Raw genomic sequence first — 24,861 nt, 5'->3', positions numbered from 1 at the left:
AGATCTAGGGGCGTTTCTCTCTCAGAAAGGATATAATATCTGAAACTACAGCTGTGCTTTAAAGGATCACACACATCTTCACTGTAAGTACATTCATTCTTGTTTGTTAATGTGATGTTGCATGCCCCAGTTCTGCTGTGGAGTAAGAGTCCTGCAGTTTCTTGTTGCTTAACTAATGACTGTGGATATGTTTTTATATTATGTAAAAGCAATGCAGTAATAGATACTGTGTCATAACAATTTCCCTGAGGGGATCAATAAAGTATTCTGATTCTGAAGTAGATAAAAATGAGGCTCAATAGAAAAGGAAAAATTGTTCAAGGTAGGTTTATACAAATACATCTGCAGGAAGGAAAACAGTGTAACAATTTATGATACCTATTCAAACAGATGAGAGAGGCTTTGTTCAGAGTTTTTATAGAATGGAATCTAACAGATTTACAACAAGTTTAGAAGTCCACCTTTTACTTTTTGCTTTTTTATAAAGCCTTTGACTATTGATAGAAGTTTGCAAAGTGTATTGGAAGTAAAATACGCCTGTAGCCATATTAACAGACATTGCCATCTAAGGTTAGAAATGTCAGTCCACCACTTTGGTACAGACTGATATATCAATATAAATATTGCATGGATTGCTGAAAAGTCAGACCCTTGTGTTTAAAGAAAAAAGCAGTACCATAAGTAAACTTTTCAATGTCTATTTAGTTAAAGGTGCTCTAAGCGATGCTGGGTGATGTTACTTCTTGTTGACCTTCAAAGTATTTTCAAACAAAACAAAGACTAGCTTGCTCCTCCCTCCTCCTCATCCTGTCCCCTCCCTTCTGTGCTTCAGCGCACTATCCCCTATAATTATTATCCACTATAAATTGCATGTAAACATCTCTCAAATTGTATTATTTTCCCATAACTTAAGCTACAGTGTTGTAATTTAGAGGCATTAAGACATGCATGCTTATTTATCCCTCCCTGAACCGGTAAAAAATTAGTCTCTTTAAGTTACTTCACCATGAACTCCAGTTAAACAATTAAACTCACAATGTGTACTAACATTCATTCAACAAAATACTCACAGCTAGCAATAGTGTTAAAATGCAACATTACTTTTCATAATGTTAGAAAAATGTTAGAAGAAAGGCTTGGGTCCAATTGAAAGTTAAGCAAAAGGTTTAATAAACATGATGAAAATGACAAGACAAAAACAATCAAACATAAAAGACTAAACACTGCGGACAGCGGACATGGATCTATGTTTCTCCCTGATGGAGTCAAATAAGAACCACTCCCGTGACATGACAAAACAATACACTGTAAACAGCGGTCTGCAAGCATGCTTCCCCTGTCAGGTCACAGTTTGCATCCCCGAAATCACCTCTGTTTCAGCATTATATTCCTTTAGAATTGTTGGTGTTTCCTTGAATGAAAAACTCTTCCAGGAAAAGGACACACCTCTAAATTCAGGGTTACTCCAGGTCACAGACAAAGGTTGTTTATCATGGTAGTGCCAATTCTATTCAACTTTACAGAGATATGCATTTCCTTTGTTCTAATCAAGTCTGGCCCAGCAGGGAGTGACTCCCCAAAAGGCAGAAACAACAGTTACCTTTCCTGTGGGGACAATGAGGCCACGTCCACACGTACCAAAAAAGATCTTTTTTTTACACGTCTTCCCTGGATTAATTTCAAGAATAGTTGCGTCAAAACAAATCCATTTGTAAAAGACTCAACACGCCACTTCATATTCCAGGCCTATATGCGGCAATGTTTCTGCTACAGAAATTCACCAAAAATGGAGAAGAAGAGCATAGTTAACTTCCACTTTTCATCATAACATGACTAGATTATAATGTTCTCTTAATACATCCGTGGACTATAATAACTTTCGCCACTGCTCAATTTATAAAGGCCGCTGCAAGAAAACGTGTCTTTGTTTACATTGTATAATGTGCTGTTGGATTACTTTTTATTTTGCATGATTGTGTGACATACACAAATGTATGATCACATTTGTTTTTCTTAAGTTTGATATGTCAAAGTAATTATGATGTGCAGCAGCATTTCACCTTTCTGGGTACATGTACTATCCCAACTGTTGTCAGTAGGGGGCAGTGTGAGACTTTATGTGCTGCATTGACTGTGGACTTCTGGGAAGCTGCACGTTATCGCTCATTCCGATGAGAGCAGCTACATTGAACGGCAGCACGTTTTCATTGTCACTGACCTGTGCCCGGGAGGTGTTACAATTGCAGCGTGCTAGCAGCGAGCAGCTAGCTAACATCGGCAGTCAAACAAATATCATTGATCCAATGTCTTTTTGATAATCTATACGTTTTTCTTGCAGTAGCCTTTCTACAATAAGCCATGGTAAAAGTTACCATAATCTGTTTTCAAGGAGTTGATAAGCAGACAGATTAGCTAGCTAGTTGATAAATTGTCTACTTCCACTTTATAAACAGATAGCCATAGAAGCTAATGTTAACGTTACGTCGCTGCTGGAGCGGTCAGCTACTTTAGCGATGTTTAACGTTGGCTGCGTAACGTTGGCAATATATCTTGTGTAGAATCCAGAGGGAAGGGTCAGGGAGCAGAGACAAAGTATTGATGAAGTGAGCTGGTTTAACCACGGAGATGGGATATGCTCGCTTAGCTTCACCACAGTTGTGTGTGTCAGTCAGTGGCTGCGGTTAAGAGAGGGTGGTGTAAAAGAGGTCGAGGGGTGTGGTGATGACATCATTGATACGAACGTATGCGGTTTCGCCATCCAAACGAAGCCAAAAGGGAGCCGTTTTCGAATTTTTTCACCCTGGGATATATAGTCAGGTCTTGGATAGGCAAGCCCTTCCCTGGAAGGAAAAGGAGCTCAGTCTTGTCAAGGTTGAGTTTCAGATGGTGTGCGGACATCCACGAGGAGATGGACGTTTGGATGATTGGCCCAAACGATGCAAAACATGTGCGTTTGCATCAAAAAAGCGTCTCCGTGTGGAAGGCCCCTGAGTCTTCTCCAGTATGCTAAATGTCAGACAGGACCTGATGATTCTTTAGAAGCTTGAGAAGGTGTGAGCCAGACAAATGCTTATTAAGTGTGGTGTGACGCAATCGGTATTGATTCATTGTTTTTTTTCTAGCTACAATGTTCATTTAACTAAAAGTATATTTTTTATCAGACATCACCAATGGTTTAACTTTTTTAAAACCTAACAATAACCAATAGATAGAATCATTAGCCTTTTCACAAGCAATATGCAGAATCGGTGCTAGCAACACGGAGCTAATACAGCTAATGCCCAGAGCTCCCACTCATTTAAAATGGCAGTTATGGGGGCATAAGATAAAGAGTGTCTTTGTGCCTCTTAACAGACACAAAATGCAATTAAAATGTCTGTGCAACATGAACAGGGACCTTACATGACAACAAGATGCGTTTAGCAACTTAGCCATTGTTTAAATTCACCTACCCTGTTAGCTGCTAGCTGCTGTCTGGGATGAGTGAGTGTGTTCAGCCAGGCTTCGGTAGTAATCGTCACGCAGCAGTTCCGTGTGTATTTGTGGCATATATATATCCATTTTGTGTGTGATCCATCTGGCGTTAGTGAGTAGAAGTCTTGTCAGTGTCGATCGTTGTGGTTTCCTTAGCCGGGCTAGCAGGCCAGGCCGGCGTCCCTGCTTCTGCTTCCTGCCCGCCGTCCTGGCTTCAGGCGGCCGATAACAATCCAACAATCGCCCGCTGGTCTGGTGGATGTCTTCCAGAAGACCGTTCAAGCCTTCGCGGTGAAAAATTTGATTTCATTTCACCCTCAAAAATAGGTAATTGAGCACTTATGACCATATTAGTGACTATGTAACTACATGGAAACGGACCAAATTATGTTTGTGCCCTGTTCATGTTGCACATTTTAATTGCATTTTGTGTCTGTTAAGAGGCACAAAGACACTCTTTATCTTATGCCCCCATAACTGCCATTTTAGCTGAGTGGGAGCTCTGGGCATTAGCTGTATTAGCTCCGTGTTGCTAGAACCGATTCGGCTCGTGTTTTTTCTATAGACAGTACTCACATAGGTATAACGATCAAGATTAAGGAGTTCTCCTTTAACTCCGTGATGACAGTGGATTCAGGAACAGCTCTCTTTCGCTCTATTTACAACAAAGCATAGCCAGTATTAGATAGTATTTAGTATGTAGAATTGATTTATTTCTCTAAATGTCATTCTTTTTATCTTACTGAGTGAATAACAGCCTCCTACATTCCGATGCAGGCGCCAAAAGGGACGTGAGGAGACGTATATCTAGCGATCTAACGTAGCCTAGTTGATAGCTGATTGGTCAGCTCACAGACCCAAGTTCACCCATTGGCTTGTTTAGAAGCCCATCAAAGCTAACAAAAAAATAAGTGAAAGTTAAATCATTTTCCGCAATTTTCACCCATAGATTTTACTAACTACTTTTGACCACATTTTAATAACTTGGAAAACAAAAGGAATGTCTCAAAATAAAATAAAATAATATAGGAGTGTCATTATTAAGCCTGGGCTACATATGACAGCCAGTTATGTGAAATATCCTGTCACACATCTATCTGACCAAGTTCTAGAATTGGTCTCTAACCTATAATAATCTAATTATAATAATCATTATGTCAACATGTCAAGACAAGTCATGAATACAAAAAGAGGTGGGTTTTCTGTTTATGTCAAGTTGTCATGACAAAGACATACTCTGGTAATGGCATCCTGTTTAATGTCAAGTTGTCATTACAAAGACATCCCAAATAAATTTAATGTAAACTTGTCATGACTAAGACAACTTCTGGTAATGTCACTTTGATTAATGTCAAGTTGTCATAATCAAGACAACCAAGGGATATTTCACGGATGGAAAGATATGTATTAAATTGGGTCATTTATGGACTAGAAATGTGATTTTATTTTAGAAGTTGGTGCCTTCTAATAATAATAATAATAATAAATTGAATTTATATAGCTTTTCATGGACTCAAAGTCGCTTTTACAGGGCAGGGTAGATTATAAAAACATAACAAAACAAAACGAGCAAACAAAACAAGTAGAACAAAACAAGATACAGATGAAAAAGGGAGGGGGCAGGTGGACTATGGGTAGGCTGAGGTGAAGAGATGGGTCTTGAGGCGGGACTGGAAGATGGTGAGGGACTCCAGAGGTGCGGATCTCTTGGGGAGGGAGTTCCAGAGCCTGGGAGCTGCTCTGGAGAAGGCTCTGTCCCCAAAACAGCGCAGGTTGGACTTTTGGATGGAGAGGAGACCGGCTGAGGTGGATCTGAGGGACCGTGTTGAGGGTGGTAAGGGGAGAGGAGGTCGTGAGGTATGAGGGGGCCAGATGGTGGAGGGCTTTATAGGTGAGGACCAGGATTTTGTAGGTGATCCGGTGGGAAATGGGAAGCCAGTGGAGTTGTTTTAGGACTGGAGTGATGTGGTGCCAGGATTTGGAGCAGGTAATGAGGCGGGCGGCTGAGTTCTGGACCAGTTGGAGTCGGTTGATGTTGGTAGAGCTGATGCCGAGGAGAAGTGAGTTGCAGTAGTCCAGTCGGGAGGAGATGAAGGCGTGAATGAGTCTTTCAGCAGCGGGGGTGTGAAAGAGGGTCTGATTTTGTGCGATGTTGCGGAGGTGAAAGAAGGAGGTTTTAATGACTTGACGGATGTGAGGCTCAAGGGAGAGGGTGGAATCAAAGATAACGCCAAGGTTGCGGGCCTGGGGAGATGGGGAGACAATGGTGCCGTCGATGGTGAGAGTGGGGTTATTGGTTTTGCTGAGTGTGGATTTGGAGCCGATCAGAAGGAATTCTGTTTTGTCGCTGTTGAGTTTGAGGAAGTTGTGTTGCATCCAGGTTTTAATAGCTGACAGACAGGAGTTGATGTGGGAGAGGGGAGGATTGTGGGGGGATTTGGTGCTGAGGTAGATCTGGGTGTCGTCAGCATAGCAGTGGAAGTCCAGGTTGAAGTGGCGGAGTATCTGACCAAGAGGGAGGATGTAGATGATGAAGAGGAGGGGGCCAAGTACGGGAGCCTTGGGGAACACCTTGAGTGACTGTGGCTGTGGCAGAGGTGTGGTTGTGGGAGAGATGAAATGGGATCTGTTGGAAAGGTAGGAGTGGAGCCAGCTGAGTGCAGTACCGTCGATACCGAGGTCTTTGAGTCTGGTGAGCAGGATGTTATGGCTCACAGTATCGAAGGCTGCACTCAGGTCGAGGAGGATGAGGATGTTGAGGGAACCGGTGTCAGCAAAGGTGAGGAGGTCGTTGAGGACTTTGAGGAGAGCGGTTTCTGTGCTGTGTAGGGGGCGAAAACCAGATTGGAGAGGTTCGAATAGGTTATTGGCAAGAAGATGGGTTTGTAGTTGTGAAGGCGACTATGCGTTCCAGGGTTTTAGACAGAAAGGGGAGGTTGGATATTGGGCGGTAGTTGTTGAGAGAGGAGGGATCCAGACCAGGTTTTTAAGGATTGGGGTGACAGCGGCAGTTTTGAAAGCAGAGGGACAGTTCCAAGGGACAGTGAGGAGTTGAAGAGGTTAGTGATGTAGGGGCATAGGACCGGGAGGCAGGACTTCAGAAGTGGAGTAGGGAGGGGGTCAAGGGAGCAGGTAGTGGGTTTGGAAGAGCTGATGAGTTTGGAGATTTCCGGAGGAGTGACTGGGTTAAACTGGGAGAGGAGGAAGTGTGGAGGAGGGGTCGGGAGGTCTGGAGGGATGGAGAGAGGAGGGTCCAAGGTAGGTGCTGGAGTAGATCCTGGAAGGTCAGATAACGGGGATAGGGATTTGTAAATGAGATTGATTTTGTCAGTGAAAAAGTGGAGGAATGAGTTGCAGAGATCCGGAGTAGAGGTAAGGAGGCTGTTGGTCCGAGGCTTGATGAGGTTGTTCAATGTGGAGAAGAGGGTTCTGGGGTTTTGGCAGGGGTCGGTGAGGATGGTGGAGAGGTAGGCAGATTTGGCAGCAATGAGGGCATCTTTGTAGGCGATGAGATGGGATTTATAGGCTTCCATGATGGACTGTGAGGGATGATTTCTTTGTCAGACGTTCAAGTTGGCGGCCAGTTTGTTTCATTTTTCCGGAGTGCAGGTGTGTACCAGGGTGAAGAGGTGTTAAAAGTGACGGTTTTGTTTTAGGGGGGCCAGGGTGTTGAGGGAGGTAGACAAGGTGGAGTTGAGGTGGTCTGTGAGGTCATCGGGTGAGGTGAGGGTTGAGTCCAGGTGGAGAGTGTTGGAGAGCAGGTCAGAGAGATGGTGGGGATTGATAGATTTGAGGTTGCGGAAGGTGATTTCTCTGAGGAGGCGGGGCGTGGGGTTGGAGAAGGGATGGTGAACCGTATCAGTTTGTGATCAGAGAGGGAAAGAGGCATGGATGGAGGTCGAGCACTGGTTGGTTGGTGGAGCAGACCAGGTCGAGGATGTGACCTTTTCATGGGTGGGGGAATGTGACATGTTGGGTGAGAGAGAAGTTATCCAGTAAAATTTTGAATTCTGATGAGAGCTTGCATGTGGGGGAGTCCATGTGGATGTTTAAGTCACCGAGTAGCAGCAGACGTGGAGAGAGAGATGAGGCTAGTGTGAGGAGTTCAGTAAAATCAGAGAGGAAGGAGGGATTTGGTTTAGGTGGCCGGTAAATGAGGATGACTGTCATGGAGGAAAGAGTTTTGAAGGCGAGATATTCAAACGATGATACTGAGGGGAGGGTGAGTTCTGTGATCCGGAAGTTCTGATTGAAAATGATCGGCGGGGGCACCTCCACGGTGGGAGGGGCGGGGTTTGCAGATGTAGTTGTAGCCAGGGGGATGCTTCGTTGAGGGAGAAGAAGTCGTTGGGTTGTTGCCAGGTTTTTGGTGAGCAGAAGGAAGTCAAGAGTGTTGTCGAGGATTAGTTCATGGAGGGCAGGGGCTTTATTGTTGAGCCGATCGGGTTTGAGGAGGGCAAAAGTTGGTTGAGAGGGTGGTGGGATGGGGGCAGGCTTGAGAGATCTGAGGTTGTCCCGGTTAGCAGTGCGTGTGGTCGTTGGGGTGTGGGGGTATTGCAGTTGAGGGGGGACAGTGAGCCGATTAGCAAATGATTGGAGAGTATGATTGAGTGTATGTGAAGTGGGGAAAGCACTGTAGTCCGGTCCGGGTTTTCTGTGTAGCCTGATGATGCGTTCAGCCCTATGTGAACCAGTGGGTGAAGCATTCAGATGACGTGGGACAGGTGCAACAGAGCGTGCAGGTGACCAGATGGATGGAATGGATTGTCCGTGGTGGAAGAAAACTAACTTGGCGGGCGGAGCTTCTGTGGATGTAACGGGTCGACGTAGAAGTCCGGAGCTGTTTGATGACTGGGATGCAGGATGGAATGGAGTAGTTGACGAATTGGACCAGTTGCAGAGTTGAATATTTGATCATGATGCCGAAGCGGAGGGACGGAGAGCCTGCGTGATAGTGGTTAGCCGTGGGCTAGGAGCACAGAGGTGGAGGTGGAGATGGATGAATGAGGTGATTGCCAAAATGATCCACAGCATGACCGAAGGAGAGGAATGTCTAGTCTTGGTCGCTGCTCGCATCTGGTGGAGGTTGCCTGTGAGGAGGAGGTCAGCAATCGGGTTAGCCGAGCAGCTAGGATTTGCGCCACCGCGTTTTTGGTGAACGGGGGCAGCTAGCTAGCGGCTAACCCGACGGCGGCAAGAGTCCGGTCAAGGAGCCCCGGCGGCTTCGGAACCAGCAGAGAGACTGTCCAGAGGTACAGAGGCTGTCCAGAGGTAGGGGGTCCAGCGAACACAAACACAAGAGAATAGCAGACGAATAGCAGATGAATAGCAGACGGAGAAGCGGCGAATAACCAGCGCCAGCGTCCTCATCGTCGGTGTCAAAAGAAAAAAAAAAAAGAATGCACTTGCTTCTATTCCCTACCAGTTCACTCCCAAGCCATGCCTACCGTTTACAGAAATAATAGACAGTGAGACAGAGTCAACTCAAATGTATTTTATTGTCATTTCAACCATATACACGAAACGTTTCACCGTGGCTCAAGTGGTGTTACACATTTAAAATATATAAAAACGACATTATATAAAAACAATATACAAAACAGGCTACATTTAGTGCACATATTATAGGCTCCATAAAGTTCAGCTAACGCATTGGTAGCATTAGCGCTTGGTTGGCTGTAAACACCGAGTATAAACACAGCCGTGAATTTGCGTGTAATGTAGAATGGTCGGCATCTAACAGTCACAAACTCCACCAGCAGTTAGCAGTTAGTTGGATCCAAGCCCCCCATTTCTGCACCAGTCCGTGTTAACAAAGCCCACCTCCACGAGTCTTACTCGACAGAGCAACATCTGCCCGGAAGGCTAGCAGGCCTGGTAGCTGGATAGTCCGGTACACTGTTGTTCAGCCATGTTTCCACAAAAACATAAACACAGCAGTCTCTGAACTCACATTGGGAGTTTCGTTGAAGTTGGATGTAGTCCAGTTTGTTGTCTAATGACATTTGCAAGCAGGATGGATGAGACAGGTGGCCGGCTAGCGTTAGTTTTCCACCTAGCTCATACTCCTGCCCTCGTTCTGCCTTTCATCGCTTTGGATGTCCCCTTACTGGCTAGCGGCATCAGGTGACACCGCAGGCTGAGGTGCTGGTCTCCATAGCAGGTAAGCTTGCGAAGTGTGTCGAGTATTCCGTCTGTAATAAAGTGTCCTGCATATTCTCCAATCTGTACCAATGTATCCCGGTGGTACACACGTGCGGCAGTTTGAATGCACATAATTGTTGTAAAAGTTTGCTGCTGAAAAGAGAGAGCTAATGTTAAGAAATCTCTAAAAGACGTGATCGTTTGATTTCTGGAGGAAGGAGAGGCTTGGGTCCAATTGAAAGATTAAGCAAAGGGTTTAATGAACAAGACGATGAAAAAGACAGTCAAAACACGATCAAACATAAAACATAAAACACTGCCAGCAGCAGACTGCAGACCTGCTTCCCCTTGTGGGGACACAGGTAGCAGCCATGCGACATGACAAAACAATACGCTGTAAACAGCGGACTTCAACATGCTTCCCCTGTCGGGGTCACAGATTGAAGCCCTGAATATCTCTCAGGATCCGAATTATATGTCCCTCAGGTTAAGGACACACCTCTGATTTCCAGTTTGCTACAGGTCACAGACAAAGGTCATTTATCTTGGTAGTGCTGATTATATTCAAGTTTACAGAGTTTGCATTTCCTTTGTTCTAACCCAGACTTGGCACCAGGAGTTTGGAGACTCAAAGAGACGTTTCTCTTCATATGTTAATAGTTGGTTTTAACTTAATCAATTTAACCAAAGACAGGAAGAGAGGGGGAGAGAAATAACCAGCTTTTTTGCCTTAGTAGGCAATTCATTCTAGATTCCATTCCTATTTTCATAACCTGACTGCAGCATACAATTTATTATTTAAAATATAAAACATAAGCATGGTTTTAACTTTTTACAACCTAACAGTCCACCATATCACTATAAAAGTTACTGAACAAAAATGTAGACATTAGCACAGTTGTAAGAACTAAATCATAATCTATAAAAGAAATTCATGTCCTTCTCTGACCTCATCATCTGACTCCTCATCTTGTATCAAGAAGGTTATTTCTCTTAACAAAATATGTTTAGCTGGTTTTACACACAGTGATTAGTGACTAGCATTCCATTTGAAACAAAAACAGATACAGTTAATTAAATCAGAAGATATTAAAGCTGTTGACCAGGTAAAGACAATGGAAGGGAAAACATCTTAGAAATCAAAACCAAATTCAACTTTCCACACTGCACTTCAAATACTGCACAAGTAATAACTAGTCTCAAATCTGTAATGCAATCAAATGGGTTGAAATCTATTTAATAGCAAATCTGGGGAAATGGTGTAGCTATGTGAAAGCACAGAGAGCAGCTGGCAGCAATGTCCATTGTTGCAAAATCTGCAGTATGGGGAATCTGAAGTCCAGATTTTTGAAAGTTTCATGTCCAATGTGGAAAGAAAGCCTCTGGGGACAAAATCTCAGATTGCTGCTGGTTCATTCTCATGCACCCAGCCCCAGGTGGCAAAAACATACATACATACATACATACATACATACATACATAACATACATACATACATACATACATACATACATACATACATACATACATACATACATACATACATACATACATACATACATACATACATACATACATAACATACATGCCTACATATACCCATTAAGGGTCAGTGTTTATATACATTGCAATTGCCACCTTAAGGTAAATAATATCATAATTAATGATGAATAATGTTAATTTATGTTGCACCAAATTAAAGTCAAATTGTGAGTGTGGTTTAACATATCACAAATATTTCAGTCAGAGAACGGAACTAACAAAGCTGTTTTCCATTTTTGTCTAGTCCAGGCTGAGCAATGGACTCTGGAGCCAGCTGGACGATAGAGATGGCGGCGCTCGGCCGGCCTTTCTGCCTCGGGATGTTCTACGACTGCCGCCAAGACTCAATCATCCCTGGTAAGGATTCTTAACGCTGCACAACCAAACTTTCAGTGTACTCATATTCAATAACGTTTATTAACAAAGATCTTTTGATCAGTTTAGCTCGTTTATTATGGCGATCCAGATTATTTTAATGTGATCACTTACTGCACCGGGAGATATTTTACTTTTTACGTAATTGGGATAATATATCTTTATTTCAGACTCACAATGGGTCCATAGCAGGAAATACACAACAATAATATAAAATACATACAAATACAATACATCTGTCACTTTAAGAATTTGTGTGCATGCTGTCTTACTAGTGTTTTCTGAGTTCAGATGAAAATCAAAAGCAGCTCTTTCTAGGACTTGTTAGAGCCTCTATGATGGTACTTTCTGACTCATCCTACATCAATTGCCTTAATAGTGCCTCATGTGTAGAAACACCAGTGTTAACAAACAAGTGGCTGGCACTATGCCATATGGCGACTCAAAGCAGCAGCCTCATTGTATCATTGTATGCCAGAGTGAGTTTGCACAAACTACTTTTCCTGTAACTCCACCAGAGACGAGCTGTATACATCGGAGTACAGAAAGCTCTAAATAAGTTATATTTTACAGTTGCAGAACACATACTAAACTTGCAAAGCAATATGTTGGCCTGTGTGTAGCCTCGTTCAAATTATATACATCATTATAAAGTGGCTAAGATTTTTTATTTGCTTGCATGGATAGAGGATTATCACACAACTGGAAATCTGGGAAAATATCTTTGCTTCTTACAACCATGACATTGCTTTTTTATTTGCATTAAATTAAATATCATAATCCGTGCCATACGGTAAGCAAACCCTCAATAATTGCTGGAGCCGAGCACTATAAGGACTTTGAATGACCAGGTCATCAGCATACATTAAATGATTTACATGGTGTCTCCAATGCAACGTCTTAAACTCAATTGTACAATTCAATTGTCTCGAGAGATCATCCATATAACCATCCATTGTTTACATGAAAAGGGGTTGACAGTGCCCTATTCAACCTGCATTGTCTGATTGGCATATCAAAACCCTAATTTTGTAATTATATACCTTGGGACACCTCTACATAATAATTTCATATATCATTTTTCATGATTACTTCTGTCGAAGGACTTGGATGCATCAATAAAACACATAAATACAGGGGTATTTTGGCTTCTATATTATGCAACAATTTCCTTTAAAGCATAAATACACATATCAGTGCTATGTTTTCTTTTTAATCCAAATTGGTTATCAGTAGTGAGAACAAACCTTTTTGAACTTGTAAGCAATATTCTCTCCAGCACTTTGGAAAGAATACTTGCAAGGGCAAAAGGACTGTAGTTATCCATGCTATTTAACTTAGCAGCCTTAGCCTTGATGACTAATACTACAGATGCAATAGAATCAGGTGGGACACCATGAAATAAAAGACCAGTAAAACACATGGACAGCAGTCTATACCACAAGCCTTGTTATCCTCCAATTTCCCTGAGGGTATCAATAAAGTATTCTGATTTATCATTATAGCATAGCTGATCGGTGCATACATTAACATAAACATATTAAACATTTATATGAATAACAAATAAATACAGGAATCAATTTGTACAACAAACTGTTATCAATAATGCTCTCAGAGAACTTACATCACTGAACAAACAACATTTATTAAGGAAGTTTCCAAGTATGATGAGGATGCTGAGACTTTCGAAATAAATTCAGTTTGTATCTGTCTTATAGGACGTAACAACACCTTCTCCTGTCTGGTGGTTCTGAAAGTTTAACTTAATTTATGTTTTTTCTTTTGCAGGAATGACACTGTGGGACTGTGATGACCTGAAAGATCATATCAGAGAAAGACCGCAGAACTATAATGATTTTGAGATAGTTGCCTCTGAATCAATTGCAGATAAAACTTCAGCACTAAATGTTGAAGCATCACTTAAGGCAAGTTTTTTTAGTGGACTGGTACAGGTTGGAGGATCGGCCAAATACCTGAATGACAGTAAGACTTCCAAAAATCAGGCCAGAGTAACTCTGAATTACAAAGCTACCACAAAGGTCAAGGAACTGTCGATGGATCATCTTGGAAGAGGCAATGTGAAGCATCCGTATGTCTTTGATAAAGGATTAGCAACACATGTAGTCACAGCTATTCTTTATGGGGCACAAGCCTTCTTTGTCTTTGACCGTGAGGTGTCCGAAAAGGAAGATCATCAAGACATTCAGGGCAACTTGAAGGTGATGATCAATAAGATACCCAGCATTACAATAGAGGGTGAAGGTTCCCTGACAATGGAAGACAAGGACAGAGAAAATGTTGACAAATTCTCCTGCAGATTCTTTGGAGACTTTTCCCTTCAGAAATCTCCTACAACCTTTCAGGATGCTGTAGAAGTCTACCAAAGCCTCCCAAAACTGTTGGGAGCCAACGGAGAAAATGCAGTACCAATGAAGGTCTGGCTGTTGCCCTTGACAACTTTAGATTCTTCTGCTGCTAAACTCGTCCGTCAGATAAGTACAAGATTAGTTAAAAAATCACAAAATGTCCTAGAGGACTTCAGTGAGCTGGAAATAAGGTACAATGATGCACTGAGAACCACCACTGCACAGCAGTTCCCACAGATTAGCAAAAAGATTAAAAAAGTTAGAGAAATGTGCTCTGAGTTCAAGCTGGACTTCCAACAAACCTTGGCAAAGAAACTTCCGTCAATCCGAGGAGGAGGAGAAGAGGAGGATGGGCTCGCAGAGATCCTGAAGAAGAGACATTCTTCTCCTTTCAACAGCAAAAACCTGAACGAGTGGACGGACTGTAAAGAGAGAGAAATTGACACATTGATGTCTTTCACCAACATGATGAAAAACACCAAGATCGTTCCATCTCAAAATCATCTGTACAAAGAAAGTCTCAGTGCAGACCATGCTGTGTGTTTTGTCTTCACCTCAATTGGAAGTGCTGAACCGTACCTCTCAGCTTTATCAAACTACTTAAAACAAACACCAGAAGACCCTCAAGATACACATATTTACGATGTAGAGAAGGAACAATGGTACACCTCAAAAACAGCATCAGAAGAAATGTGGTGTAAAGCAAAGCTCTTCAGTGACTTTGCAGAGGCCAACAAGGAGAACAAGAAGATTAAGTTCCTGACAGCGGGTTCAACAAATGAGACACAGAAAGGTTCAAGCATCTACCTTTATCAAAAAGGCAATTCTATCAATGAGAACTTTGAGCCGCCATCAAAGCCTGAAACAGTGACAGTAAGTGATATAGACCACAACAGTGTGACTCTGAAGGTTTCTCCACCCAGATTTGGAGCAGAGGACATCACCTCCTACTCTGTTGAGTACTGTGTCAGTGGAGAGGATGGATGGAAACAGAAGACAGCATCAAAAGCTGAAGAAGTCACAGTGAGCGATCTGAGTCCGAACACAGAGTATATGTTCAGATGCAGAGCAGTGACCTCAGTAGGTGTTGGGCCAGCCAATGAAGTCAGTGGTTCCACTAAAACGTTACCTTGCAGCCCTCCTGGAAAACCTCGAGTTGAACCAAACTCAAGAGAGATATCTGTTAGCTGGGAGAAACCTGCTGAGCTTGGACAAGATGTCCACATTTTGAGCTACATCGTGGAGTACGCCAAAACAGACAACGGGATGAAAGAGGAAGATCTCCAATGGAATGAAATGATGGCAGGAGCTGAAAAGGCAATAATATCAGAGCTTCAGTCAGAGACAGAATATGTTGTCAGGGTCAGATGTGATTGTGGTGAAGCTGGCAGAAGCAAAGAAAGCATCCCTGTTAACGTCCGCACAACAAAGTTTACGCTAACAGAATCCCTCAGAAGTACAAGCAAAAGGATGAATTCTGATTCACCATCAGTTTACAAACTGACTCTGACAGAAGAAGATATGAACATCGGTGGATGCCGAAGATTCAGTTTTGGCAAAGAAAGCACAAGGCAGAATTGCACTATAATGCTTTTTGGGGTGACCGGATCAGGAAAGTCTACTCTGATCAATGCGATGATCAACTACATAGTTGGTGTAGAATGGAACGACAGTTTCAGATTCAAATTAATTGATGAGGATCAGTCCAGATCACAAGCTGAAAGCAAGACCTCTGAAATCACTGTGTACAAAGTCAACCACCAGGATGGTTTTCAAATCAACTACTCACTGACCATTGTTGACACTCCAGGCTTTGAAGATACAGGAGGCATAGAAAGAGATGAGGAGATCATTGCACAGCTACGCAGTCTCTTCTCTGCTGAGTGTTTCAGTGAAATTGCCGCTGTGTGTTTCGTAGCTCAGTCTGCTTTAGCACGACTCACACCATCACAGAAATGTTTGTTGGATTCTGTGCTCTCAATCTTTGGCAAAGATGTGGCAGAAAACATCCGGGTTCTGGTGACATCTGCAGACAGCCAGCAACCACCAGTTCTAGAGGCAATCACTGCTTCAGGTGTCCCATGTCCTAAAACAAAAGATGGGCTTCCAGTTCACTTCAAATTTAATAATTCAGCATTGTTTACAGACAACAAATCATCTGCAGCAGACAGCATGAGTGAGTATGATGATGAAGATGGAGGATTTGATCAGATGTGTTGGAACATGGGAACAAAAGGCATGAAGAGGTTCTTTGTTGCTTTAAATGTCATAGACACCAAAAGCTTGACAATGACGAAAAAAGTCCTCGGAGAAAGAAAGCAGTTTGAGAAGCCATATGAAGATTTGCAGAAGCAGGTTAAAACTTGGCTAGCCAAGCTTGAGGAGATCAATGGGATATTTGGTTATTTTCCAGTGGCTGAGGTGAACACACTGATAAAGAGATCTAGGGAGTGTTTCAACAAACTTAAAGAGAAAACACTGAAGCCAGATCCTCTCTCTACTTCCGAGTACATTGACATGCTTATTGAGGGAGAGAGTTCTGAGGCCAAGCCAGGCTGGGAGCAACGAGTTCGGTCCCTGGAAGTCGTTAGGTTTGCAGCGGTACATCTATTCTAGGGCTGCATCTAACGATTATTTTAATAATCGATTAATCTGTTGATTATTTTTTCGATTAATCGATGAATCGGATAAAAAAAACAAAAAAGCATTAATTTACATCAACTCAATACATACATACTTGTTGTTTTAGTTAATAGTTGTGTAAAGGTAAGTAACCCAAATAGCAGATACAGAGAAGACACACAAAGACAGACAGACAGACAGACAGACAGACAGACAGACAGACAGACAGACAGACACAAACACACACACACACTTATTCATTAAATTATTACCATCATTGTAGTAAGTGCAAGTTAAGTTCATTTATACACCACACACTAATATATTTGTCATTAATAACTGATATGGGACAAAGAACAGAATATATATGACAACTTCAAAACGGAACAGAAGTAGGATTGTGTAGTGACTTTACCGTGCTGTTGAACTCCCTTCCTCCTTGTCAAGGACTCCACTGTTTACGTTTTAGGTGCCGACTCATCACCGTGGTGCGCCCGTGCCATGCCGTGTCGCTTTTTCTTATCTTGCAATTAACATGTTTTTGATTTATTTAGTGTGAAATGCTCCCACACCTTGGATGACTTAGGTCGTACTGATTTCTCCGCCTCCGCTGTGTGTTTCAGAACAACGTTACGGGTCTCTTCGGTCTCTCTCCGTATTTCCTCTACCCCCGCTCTGCTCTTTTTCTTTTCTTTCGCTCTGTACTGCGCCGCTCCATGTATGAAGGTAAATATGGTGCAAAACGTGAGAGCTTGTAGAATACAATGTGAGAACTTGCAGAACAAAAAAATTGAACTTGTATGTAAAAATTTGCACTTGTAAAATAAAAATTTGCACTTGTAAAATAAAAATTTGCACTTGTAAAATAAAAATTCGCACTTGTAAAATAAAAATTTGCACTTGTAAAAATTATTCACATTTGAAGTCACAAAAAGAAAAAAACATGAGAGCTTGTAAAAAAATCTGAAATTGAAATTTGCACTTGTAGAAAAAATATTCACAAATGTGTAGATTGATATTTGCATGAACACAATGACAGCTGCAAACTTGTAATGCAACATTTACTCATGTACTTTTTTTTTACTCAGGTTGATTTTCCATCACAACCACAACTCAGTGATTACAACCTCTCGAATCTGTCACTGTATGCGCTCTCGCCATCACAAAGAGGCAAATCTGCTTCGACTTTTGCAACACTTGTTTGCGATACATTTGGTGCAAAACTAATTTGTACCTGTGGACTTAGGCGGTGGCGCGTCCGATCCAACAGAACGGGGAAAGCAGGGTTTCTATCGCCAGATGAGGGACAACTCTGTCCGGCTTATTTAGCTATGTCGCATGGAAGCCTGGTTGAATAGCAAGCTAGCGTTAGCTAACTAACCAACCAGCCTGATTCTAAATAAATACCTTTTAATTATCTTAACACTTTTTAACAGTCAAACTGAAACACTGGCGGTGAGCTCCAGGTCCTGCAGACGGACCGTCACCAGCGGGTATCAGCCTGCGGGTATCAGCCAGCGGAGCAACATCGCTATTATTGCCAGAAAGCTTCGCTGCCGACCTCGACCTGCAGTCGGAGCTCCAGCGGGACACGGAGAGCCCCGCACCCGGTAGCATCGGCACATCCCCCGGCCATGACCACAGCTTGCTTTGCTGATGTTGTGCCTCACTGCCAATCATTGCACCCGCTTGGGCAGCAACAATAGCTTCTGCAGAATTACATCCACCTCGCGGGCAGCAGCAATCATTTTGCCGAATAATGCGTCATCTCTTAACCCTCGTTGCTGCGAGATTTGCACCCAGGTAGCAAGGAAATGATAGTCTGATAAAACATTGATGTCTCTAAACGTTATAAAATTATAATCATCATTGATGAACATGACAAAGGAATGTATATAGCCTACATTTTAATTAAACAGTAGCTACTTTGCCTTATAAAATCATTATTTCCCCTTATGGATGGAAGTCTTGGCAGGGATGCAGAACTTGGCACGTGTTACCCGCTGATGACGGTCCGTCTGCGGCTGCAGGACCTGGAGCTCACCACCAGTGTTTCAGTTTGACTGTTAAAGTGTTTAGATAACTAAAAGGTATTTATTTAGAAGCTGGTTAGTTAGCTAACGCTAGCTTGCTATTCCACCAACACTAGCGGTGAGCGCTACCGGGTGCCGGGGCTCTCCGTGTCCCGCTGGAGCTCCGACTGCAGGTCGAGGTCGGCAGCGGCTTTCTGGCCATAATAGCGATGTTGCTCGCGGCCGATACCGCTGGTGACGGTCCGTCTGCAGGACCTGGAGCTCACCGCCAGTGTTTCAGTTTGACTGTTAAAAGTGTTAAGATAATTAAAAGGTATTTAGAATCAGGCTGGTTGGTTAGTTAGCTAACGCTAGCTTGCTATTCAACCAGGCTTCCATGCGACATAGCTAAATAAGCCAGACAGAGTTGTCCCTCATCTGGCAATAGAAACCCTGCTTTCCCCGTTCTGTTGGATCAGAGCTCCACAGCCTAAGTCCACAGGTACAAATTAGTTTTGCACCAAATGTATCGCAACAAGTGTTGCAAAAGTCGACGCAGATTTGCCTCTTTGGGGTGAGAGCGCATACAGTGACAGATTCGAGAGGTTGTAATCACTGAGTTGTGGTTGTGATGGAAAATCAACCTGAGTAAAAAAAAAGTACATGAGTAAATGTTGCATTACAAGTTTGCAGCTGTCATTGTGTTCATGCAAATATCAATCTACACATTTGTGAATATTTTTTTGCAAGTGCAAATTTCAATTTACAAGTTCAGATTTTTTTACAAGCTCTCATGTTTTTTTCTTTTGTGACTTCAAATGTGAATAATTTTTACAAGTGCAAATTTTTATTTTACAAGTGCACATTTTTATTTTACAAGTGCACATTTTATTTTACAAGTGCAAATTTTTATTTTACAAGTGCAAATTTTTATTTTACAAGTGCAAATTTTTATTTTACAAGTGCAAATTTTAACATACAAGTTCAATTTTTTTGTTCTGCAAGTTCTCACATTGTATTCTACAAGCTCTCACGTTTTGCACCATATTTACCTTCATACCACGCCGCATCGCGCTGCTTCTTTCTGCGCTAAACTAAAAAAGTTTTTTATCTCCGCGACTGAGTGGCATAATAGTTGCGCGACACAACGAATCGATAATGAAATTCGTTGCCAACTTTTTTAGTAATCGAATTTTATCGATTTTATCCATTCGTTGTTGCAGCCCTAATCTATTCGTATAGAACCGAAACGGTCCCTGCGTCATGGTTCTGTGCATGGATTTACACGTAGAATACGTGGTATAAAAATAAATAAAACTTGCGTGCAAATTAATTAATGTAATGTGGAACTAATGTAATGCGGAACTATGGTTAGATACGCGGGTTCTTTAGGGACACCTAATCTGTAGCGCCGCTTTAGCTCTGAAGCTGATTGGCGTGCTGCCTATGTAGTAGGGGTGGGCGATACTGGGAATTTTGGTATCGATCCGATACCAAGTAAATACAGGGCTAGTATCGCCGATACCGATACCGATTCCGATACTTTTTACTTATAACTCACAATCATTGAATAATTTTGTGATTTTGCCTTTAGTTAGTTGATTATGATCATGATAAAACACAGGCAAATCTAAATGTTTTTATTTACTAACTAGAACAATATAAAACAATGTAATGGTATAAAAAAAAAATAATAATATACAGTGACAAAATATAAATATAACAAAGTCAACAACACAACCAAAAACCATTACACACAGATATCATATAGAATACATATAGAATATAGAAAATTAATGTCAGTTGTGCAAAATAAGTAAACCAAAGCCACAATGTATAAAAATGAATATAACTGTTCGGACTCTCCGCTCTCCGCCTCTGGCAGAGCAGGGAGAAAAAAAAAAAAAAAAAAAAAAGGGAGAAAAAAAAAAAAAAAAAAAAAAAAAAAAAAAAGCGCTGTTTGCACACTGCGCACAGAATTGGAGAGACGCTGTGCTCACATGAACTCTGAGAGAAACTGCAACAAAAGTATCGATCTCATCACGACAGTATCGATCCGATACCAATACTCATCTTGGTATCGATACTATCGATATTTAGATCGATACGCCCAGCCCTACTATGTAGCCGATCTCTGCCTATGTATGCAGTTTTAATGAGTCAGAGATAGCAGCACTAAGGACGAGTATGGCGAGTGGTGGCGACCCACAAGAGTTAGAGGACCAGTCAGTTACAGTAGTACAGGCAAGAGAGTGGTGGATAAGACTGCTGTTGTAGATTAGTGGTACTTTTCCAGCGTCGCGGCTCCGAACCGTAACGTTAGTTGGGACAGATGCCTTGTTTCTTTAGGCTAACTATATTACCTTTAGCCAGGCAGGGAGCAGCTTTACAGTATGTGGTGAAAAATGTCCCGGAGACGTTGTGAGAAAGTTGCATTAATCAGGTAATTTAGCTCGTCTTTGCAGAGAACAGAGATGCTGTATTTTCTGTTTTATAGCTGATTGTCTTATTTTGTTTAAAAGTTACAGATGGAGTCTGGAGAAGATTTGGGGTACTTATTGTTGACATCTTACTTTACACACTCTAGGCTGTTGCAGCTAGCTCAGGGGAGAGACTGTATGACACTAGGTGGTACAGCCTGAGACATCAGTGTTTTCCCACACTAACGTGTGGCAGTGCGCCAAACTATCAACACCGGCCGCCGCACATTGCATGTCGTTATCATTTTTTTTTAAACGCTATTTAAAACACGTTATTCTACATTTCCTTTCCCTGCTCTCCTCCATCTCTCCGTCAATTGTGTCTCGCTCACACACAGCGTCTGTCTCTCAATCAAGGAGAGAAGACGGCTGGCGAAAATTCACAAGTTCACTAAAGGTTGGTATCTATGTGGTGAACACCTTTACACAATCACACATTCACAATCACCGACCCGACTCTTAGCAAACAAGCGATTGCGCCTGCTTTAGAAAGTTAACTAGTCGCAAGTTTTCGGTAAAATGCAGTTGGGTTGTCAAAACACTATATGTAGCAGCTGTGAATCAAATAAACGTATAATAAATAATGTTATGGCACAAATCGCTTTTGAATCTGTGGGAAACACTGGACATGCACAATAAAAAAAAAAATTGCCTTCTGAATTTTTGGTTTTGCTTTTCTCTCCATTGTACCGAACTCGTACGGAACCGTGATGTCTGAACCGAGGTATGAACCGAACCGTGACTTCTGTGTACCGTTCCACCCCTGGATTTGGCCTTTTTGTTTTTTTATCTAAACGCATACAAGACCTAAACAGATAACCACCAAGACAAAGAGGAGATCCATCCTGACATAGATAATAAAGAAAAAACGTGACACAGAGTCTCGATACTGAGATACTTAGACTTAAACTAGAGAACAACTCAATCCTAGATAAAGCCTTTTCATTTGTACAAAAGTATTCCTGCAGAATTATTTGCATGTGCTGTTCACCAAGAAGGGAAACACAAAATAACATGTGTGATGATAAATATTTAATTGTGACCACATTTTGTTTTTGGACCATTACCTTTCTGTCACCATCACCACCAATGTATAAGTCTGCAGCTCTATCTCTGCAAACCCAAACATATGTATTTACATTATTGTTTAATTCAGGTTTTCAAACCGCAATATCAGATTCTTGTTACATTTTTAAGTTTCTTTTATCTACTCTTCAATATATTTTCTCTGAGATATGAAAAACATAATTAATGTGAATAATGTTAAAGAATTATTGTATTGATATGTATTCATTAACATGTTATTGTCCTGTCCTCCTGAATCATAAAGAATTTTTTTTTTGAAAATACATTTTAATCAGAAATACAAATTTTAGTATAAGGATGTTCACATAAAGGTATGAACACATTTCTTTTCTTTAACCCTGTTCATATTTTTACACTGGGTTAACAGCTTCCTGCTCAGTTTAACATGTTTATCTACTATTAGATTAGATATTAAGTTTATTTTCTTGGAGATTTAAAAACATGAAGACAAGACAAGATTAAATGACTCCTGATACTGATGTGTATTTACTCGCATGTTATTGTCCTGTGGGGTAATACGATGGCTACCACTGAAAGATGGAGCAATTATTCAATAACAACCAATATATAAATGTTATTATGCCTCAAGTGTTGTCTGTTGTCCTCTGATGTGTCAGTGTGGCTTTCTTTACTCTCTTCCAGCAGCCTGTTGCACCAGCTGTGTGTACATTCTCTCTTAAGTTAGGGTGTAAATTCACTAAATGATACTTTAAAATTTGTTAGTTTGATACTAAAGTTGTGTCGATATTTTGGTTGCACCATGGCGACGCAACATTCATCTTAGTTTGCCATAAAGTCCACACTGACCGTTCTCTCTTCCAGGACCTTTCAGGTCAGTCTGCTGACGTCCACTTCAATCCATTGGACAGAAACGCTGCAAAGTAAATGACTACATTTACTGTAATGTACTTTAGTTCAGTTTGGAGGTACTTGTACTTTACTTTTCCATTTTTTGCTACTTTTCAAAATACTTCCATTTAAAGCTATATTGTGTTTTTTCTGTCGGCCCCGTGAGGAATTCTGATTAACAGCCGGTCGGTGTGTCCACATGATACAAGCTTTCCGTGACCAACCATTTTTCATTTGTTTTTATTTAAATCGACATACATCCATGGCCTGTACCGGGGTTAGCTTCTGTTTCGGGCACAGAGGGCTTTGCGTTCTCCTTTACCTTGTTAAGGTAAGCTAGGTTAGCCTCCTTGTGCACGCTTCTCAAATGTACTTTCAAATTCGTGGGAATTTTTCCCTTTAATAAATTGTCCACATATTTTGCCACCTTCCACTGTAAGTCACTTCCTTTTATCTGACACAAGTCATGTTTCCATCAATGTATTTTTATGCGCATTTTGAAGTATCGCACTACTTGTGTCTAAGTGAACAACAGTCTTTGACATTGGTCCAGTATTTAGCGTAAAGAGTTTCAGAAAAACAAAAGCACAAGATACATCCCATGAACCAGTTGGTTCAGTGTTCTTATGCAACAGCATGACCTGATGTGTTCCTCATATCAATCATACCAAGTTCAATCTCAGCCTCCGGCTGCTGCCACTCAGCGGTTAGGTGACTTTCCTAAGTAATTGATCTCTGTCCAATGGGGGCGAGAGAAGCTGCAAAGTCACATTCCATTCTCCACCTTCTTTGTCTAACAAAAGGGTGTAACTTTAACATTGAGATGTCCAACTATGTAGGGAGGTCCCGGAATATGTCACATGTTGCCCTGTGACGAGTTTAGCTTCTGTTTTGGGCAAAGAGGGCTTTGCGTTCTCCTTTACCTTGTTATGGTAAGCTTGCTTAGCCTCCTTGTGCACGCTTCTCAAATGTACTTTAAAATGTACTTTAATAAATTGTCCACATATTTCACCACCTTCCACTGCAAGGCACTTGCTTTTATCTGACAAGTCATGTTTCCTTCAAAGTATTTTTATGCGCATTTTGAAGTATTGCATTAGAAAATATTGATGGAAACGGGTTAATCTTATTAGCAGAGGTCAGAGATAAACAGGGACATAAACCGACTTGACAACAAGTGAGACCATTTCTGAAAAACTCACCGTCTAAACCTGAAAGTTAAAGAAAATTGCTGAAATGCTTTATCAATCATTAGAAAGTTGACTATCATGAGAGCAAATTTAACTCACCGCAGAAGAACTGTTGTCAACACAACCACAATGTTTCTGGTGGTCCTTATCGCAGCCCAAACTCATAAAATACAAAAAGAACAAAGAAAGGGCACTTCTGCTTTAGTTTACTCTGTAGCTCATTTTATATAAACAGTGTTAACACACAACTGAGTTAGTGACAAGACCACAAGTTTCCCAGAAACCTTCGTTTAAACCTGACAGTGAAAGAAAAATTGCACGATTTTCTACTCATTCACTGTCATAGAACTGTCATCAACATTACTCTTATACTTCAATATTAACCTATTAATGCTTTTTGTTACAAGAGTAAACCGAAAAAACACTGGTACAGCTAGTAGACCATTGTAAATGCCTACAGGATAATCTACAGAAAATGTAAGACCTTTTATAAGAAGTAATTTCTACTAAAGATTGTGTTTTTTATTGAAATCTGTGACATTTATCAACACAAAGGCAAACAGAGATTATGTACTTGAACTGACTTTTTTCCTCGCTCTACACTCTGCAGGTCATGCCATTTCTGTGCCGCCTCCTATTAATGAATAAAGATCTAGGGCGTTTCTCAGAGACTATATAATGTCTGAAACTACAGCTGTGCCTCAGAGGATCACACCCATCT

At 41.5% G+C, this 24,861-nt stretch overlaps 1 protein-coding gene across 4 annotated transcripts; it reads left to right on the top strand.

Annotated features, from left to right (window-relative positions):
* LOC120568005 (cytolytic toxin-alpha-like) lies at window positions 1-24,861 on the top strand. 4 transcript variants are annotated; one of them, XR_005640646.1, is made up of 5 exons: window positions 1-83; window positions 11,410-11,517; window positions 13,324-16,077; window positions 22,924-23,027; window positions 24,751-24,861. XR_005640646.1 is itself a non-coding variant. In XM_039815175.1 (5 exons), exons 2-4 carry the CDS (start codon window positions 11,418-11,420, stop codon window positions 22,944-22,946), a joined length of 2,877 nt encoding a protein of 958 aa, XP_039671109.1. In that variant the 5' UTR covers window positions 1-83; window positions 11,410-11,417; the 3' UTR covers window positions 22,947-22,982; window positions 24,751-24,861. The 4 variants fall into 4 exon arrangements, 3 of the variants coding, with proteins under 3 accessions (XP_039671109.1, XP_039671107.1, XP_039671108.1); XM_039815175.1 differs by having other exon boundaries at window positions 22,924-22,982; XM_039815173.1 differs by lacking the exons at window positions 22,924-23,027; window positions 24,751-24,861 and having other exon boundaries at window positions 13,324-16,600.

The sequence above is a fragment of the Perca fluviatilis genome, chromosome 11, assembly GCF_010015445.1.
Source record: "Perca fluviatilis chromosome 11, GENO_Pfluv_1.0, whole genome shotgun sequence".
Lineage (NCBI taxonomy): Eukaryota > Metazoa > Chordata > Actinopteri > Perciformes > Percidae > Perca > Perca fluviatilis.
This window is presented reverse-complemented; position numbering and strand designations above follow the sequence as displayed.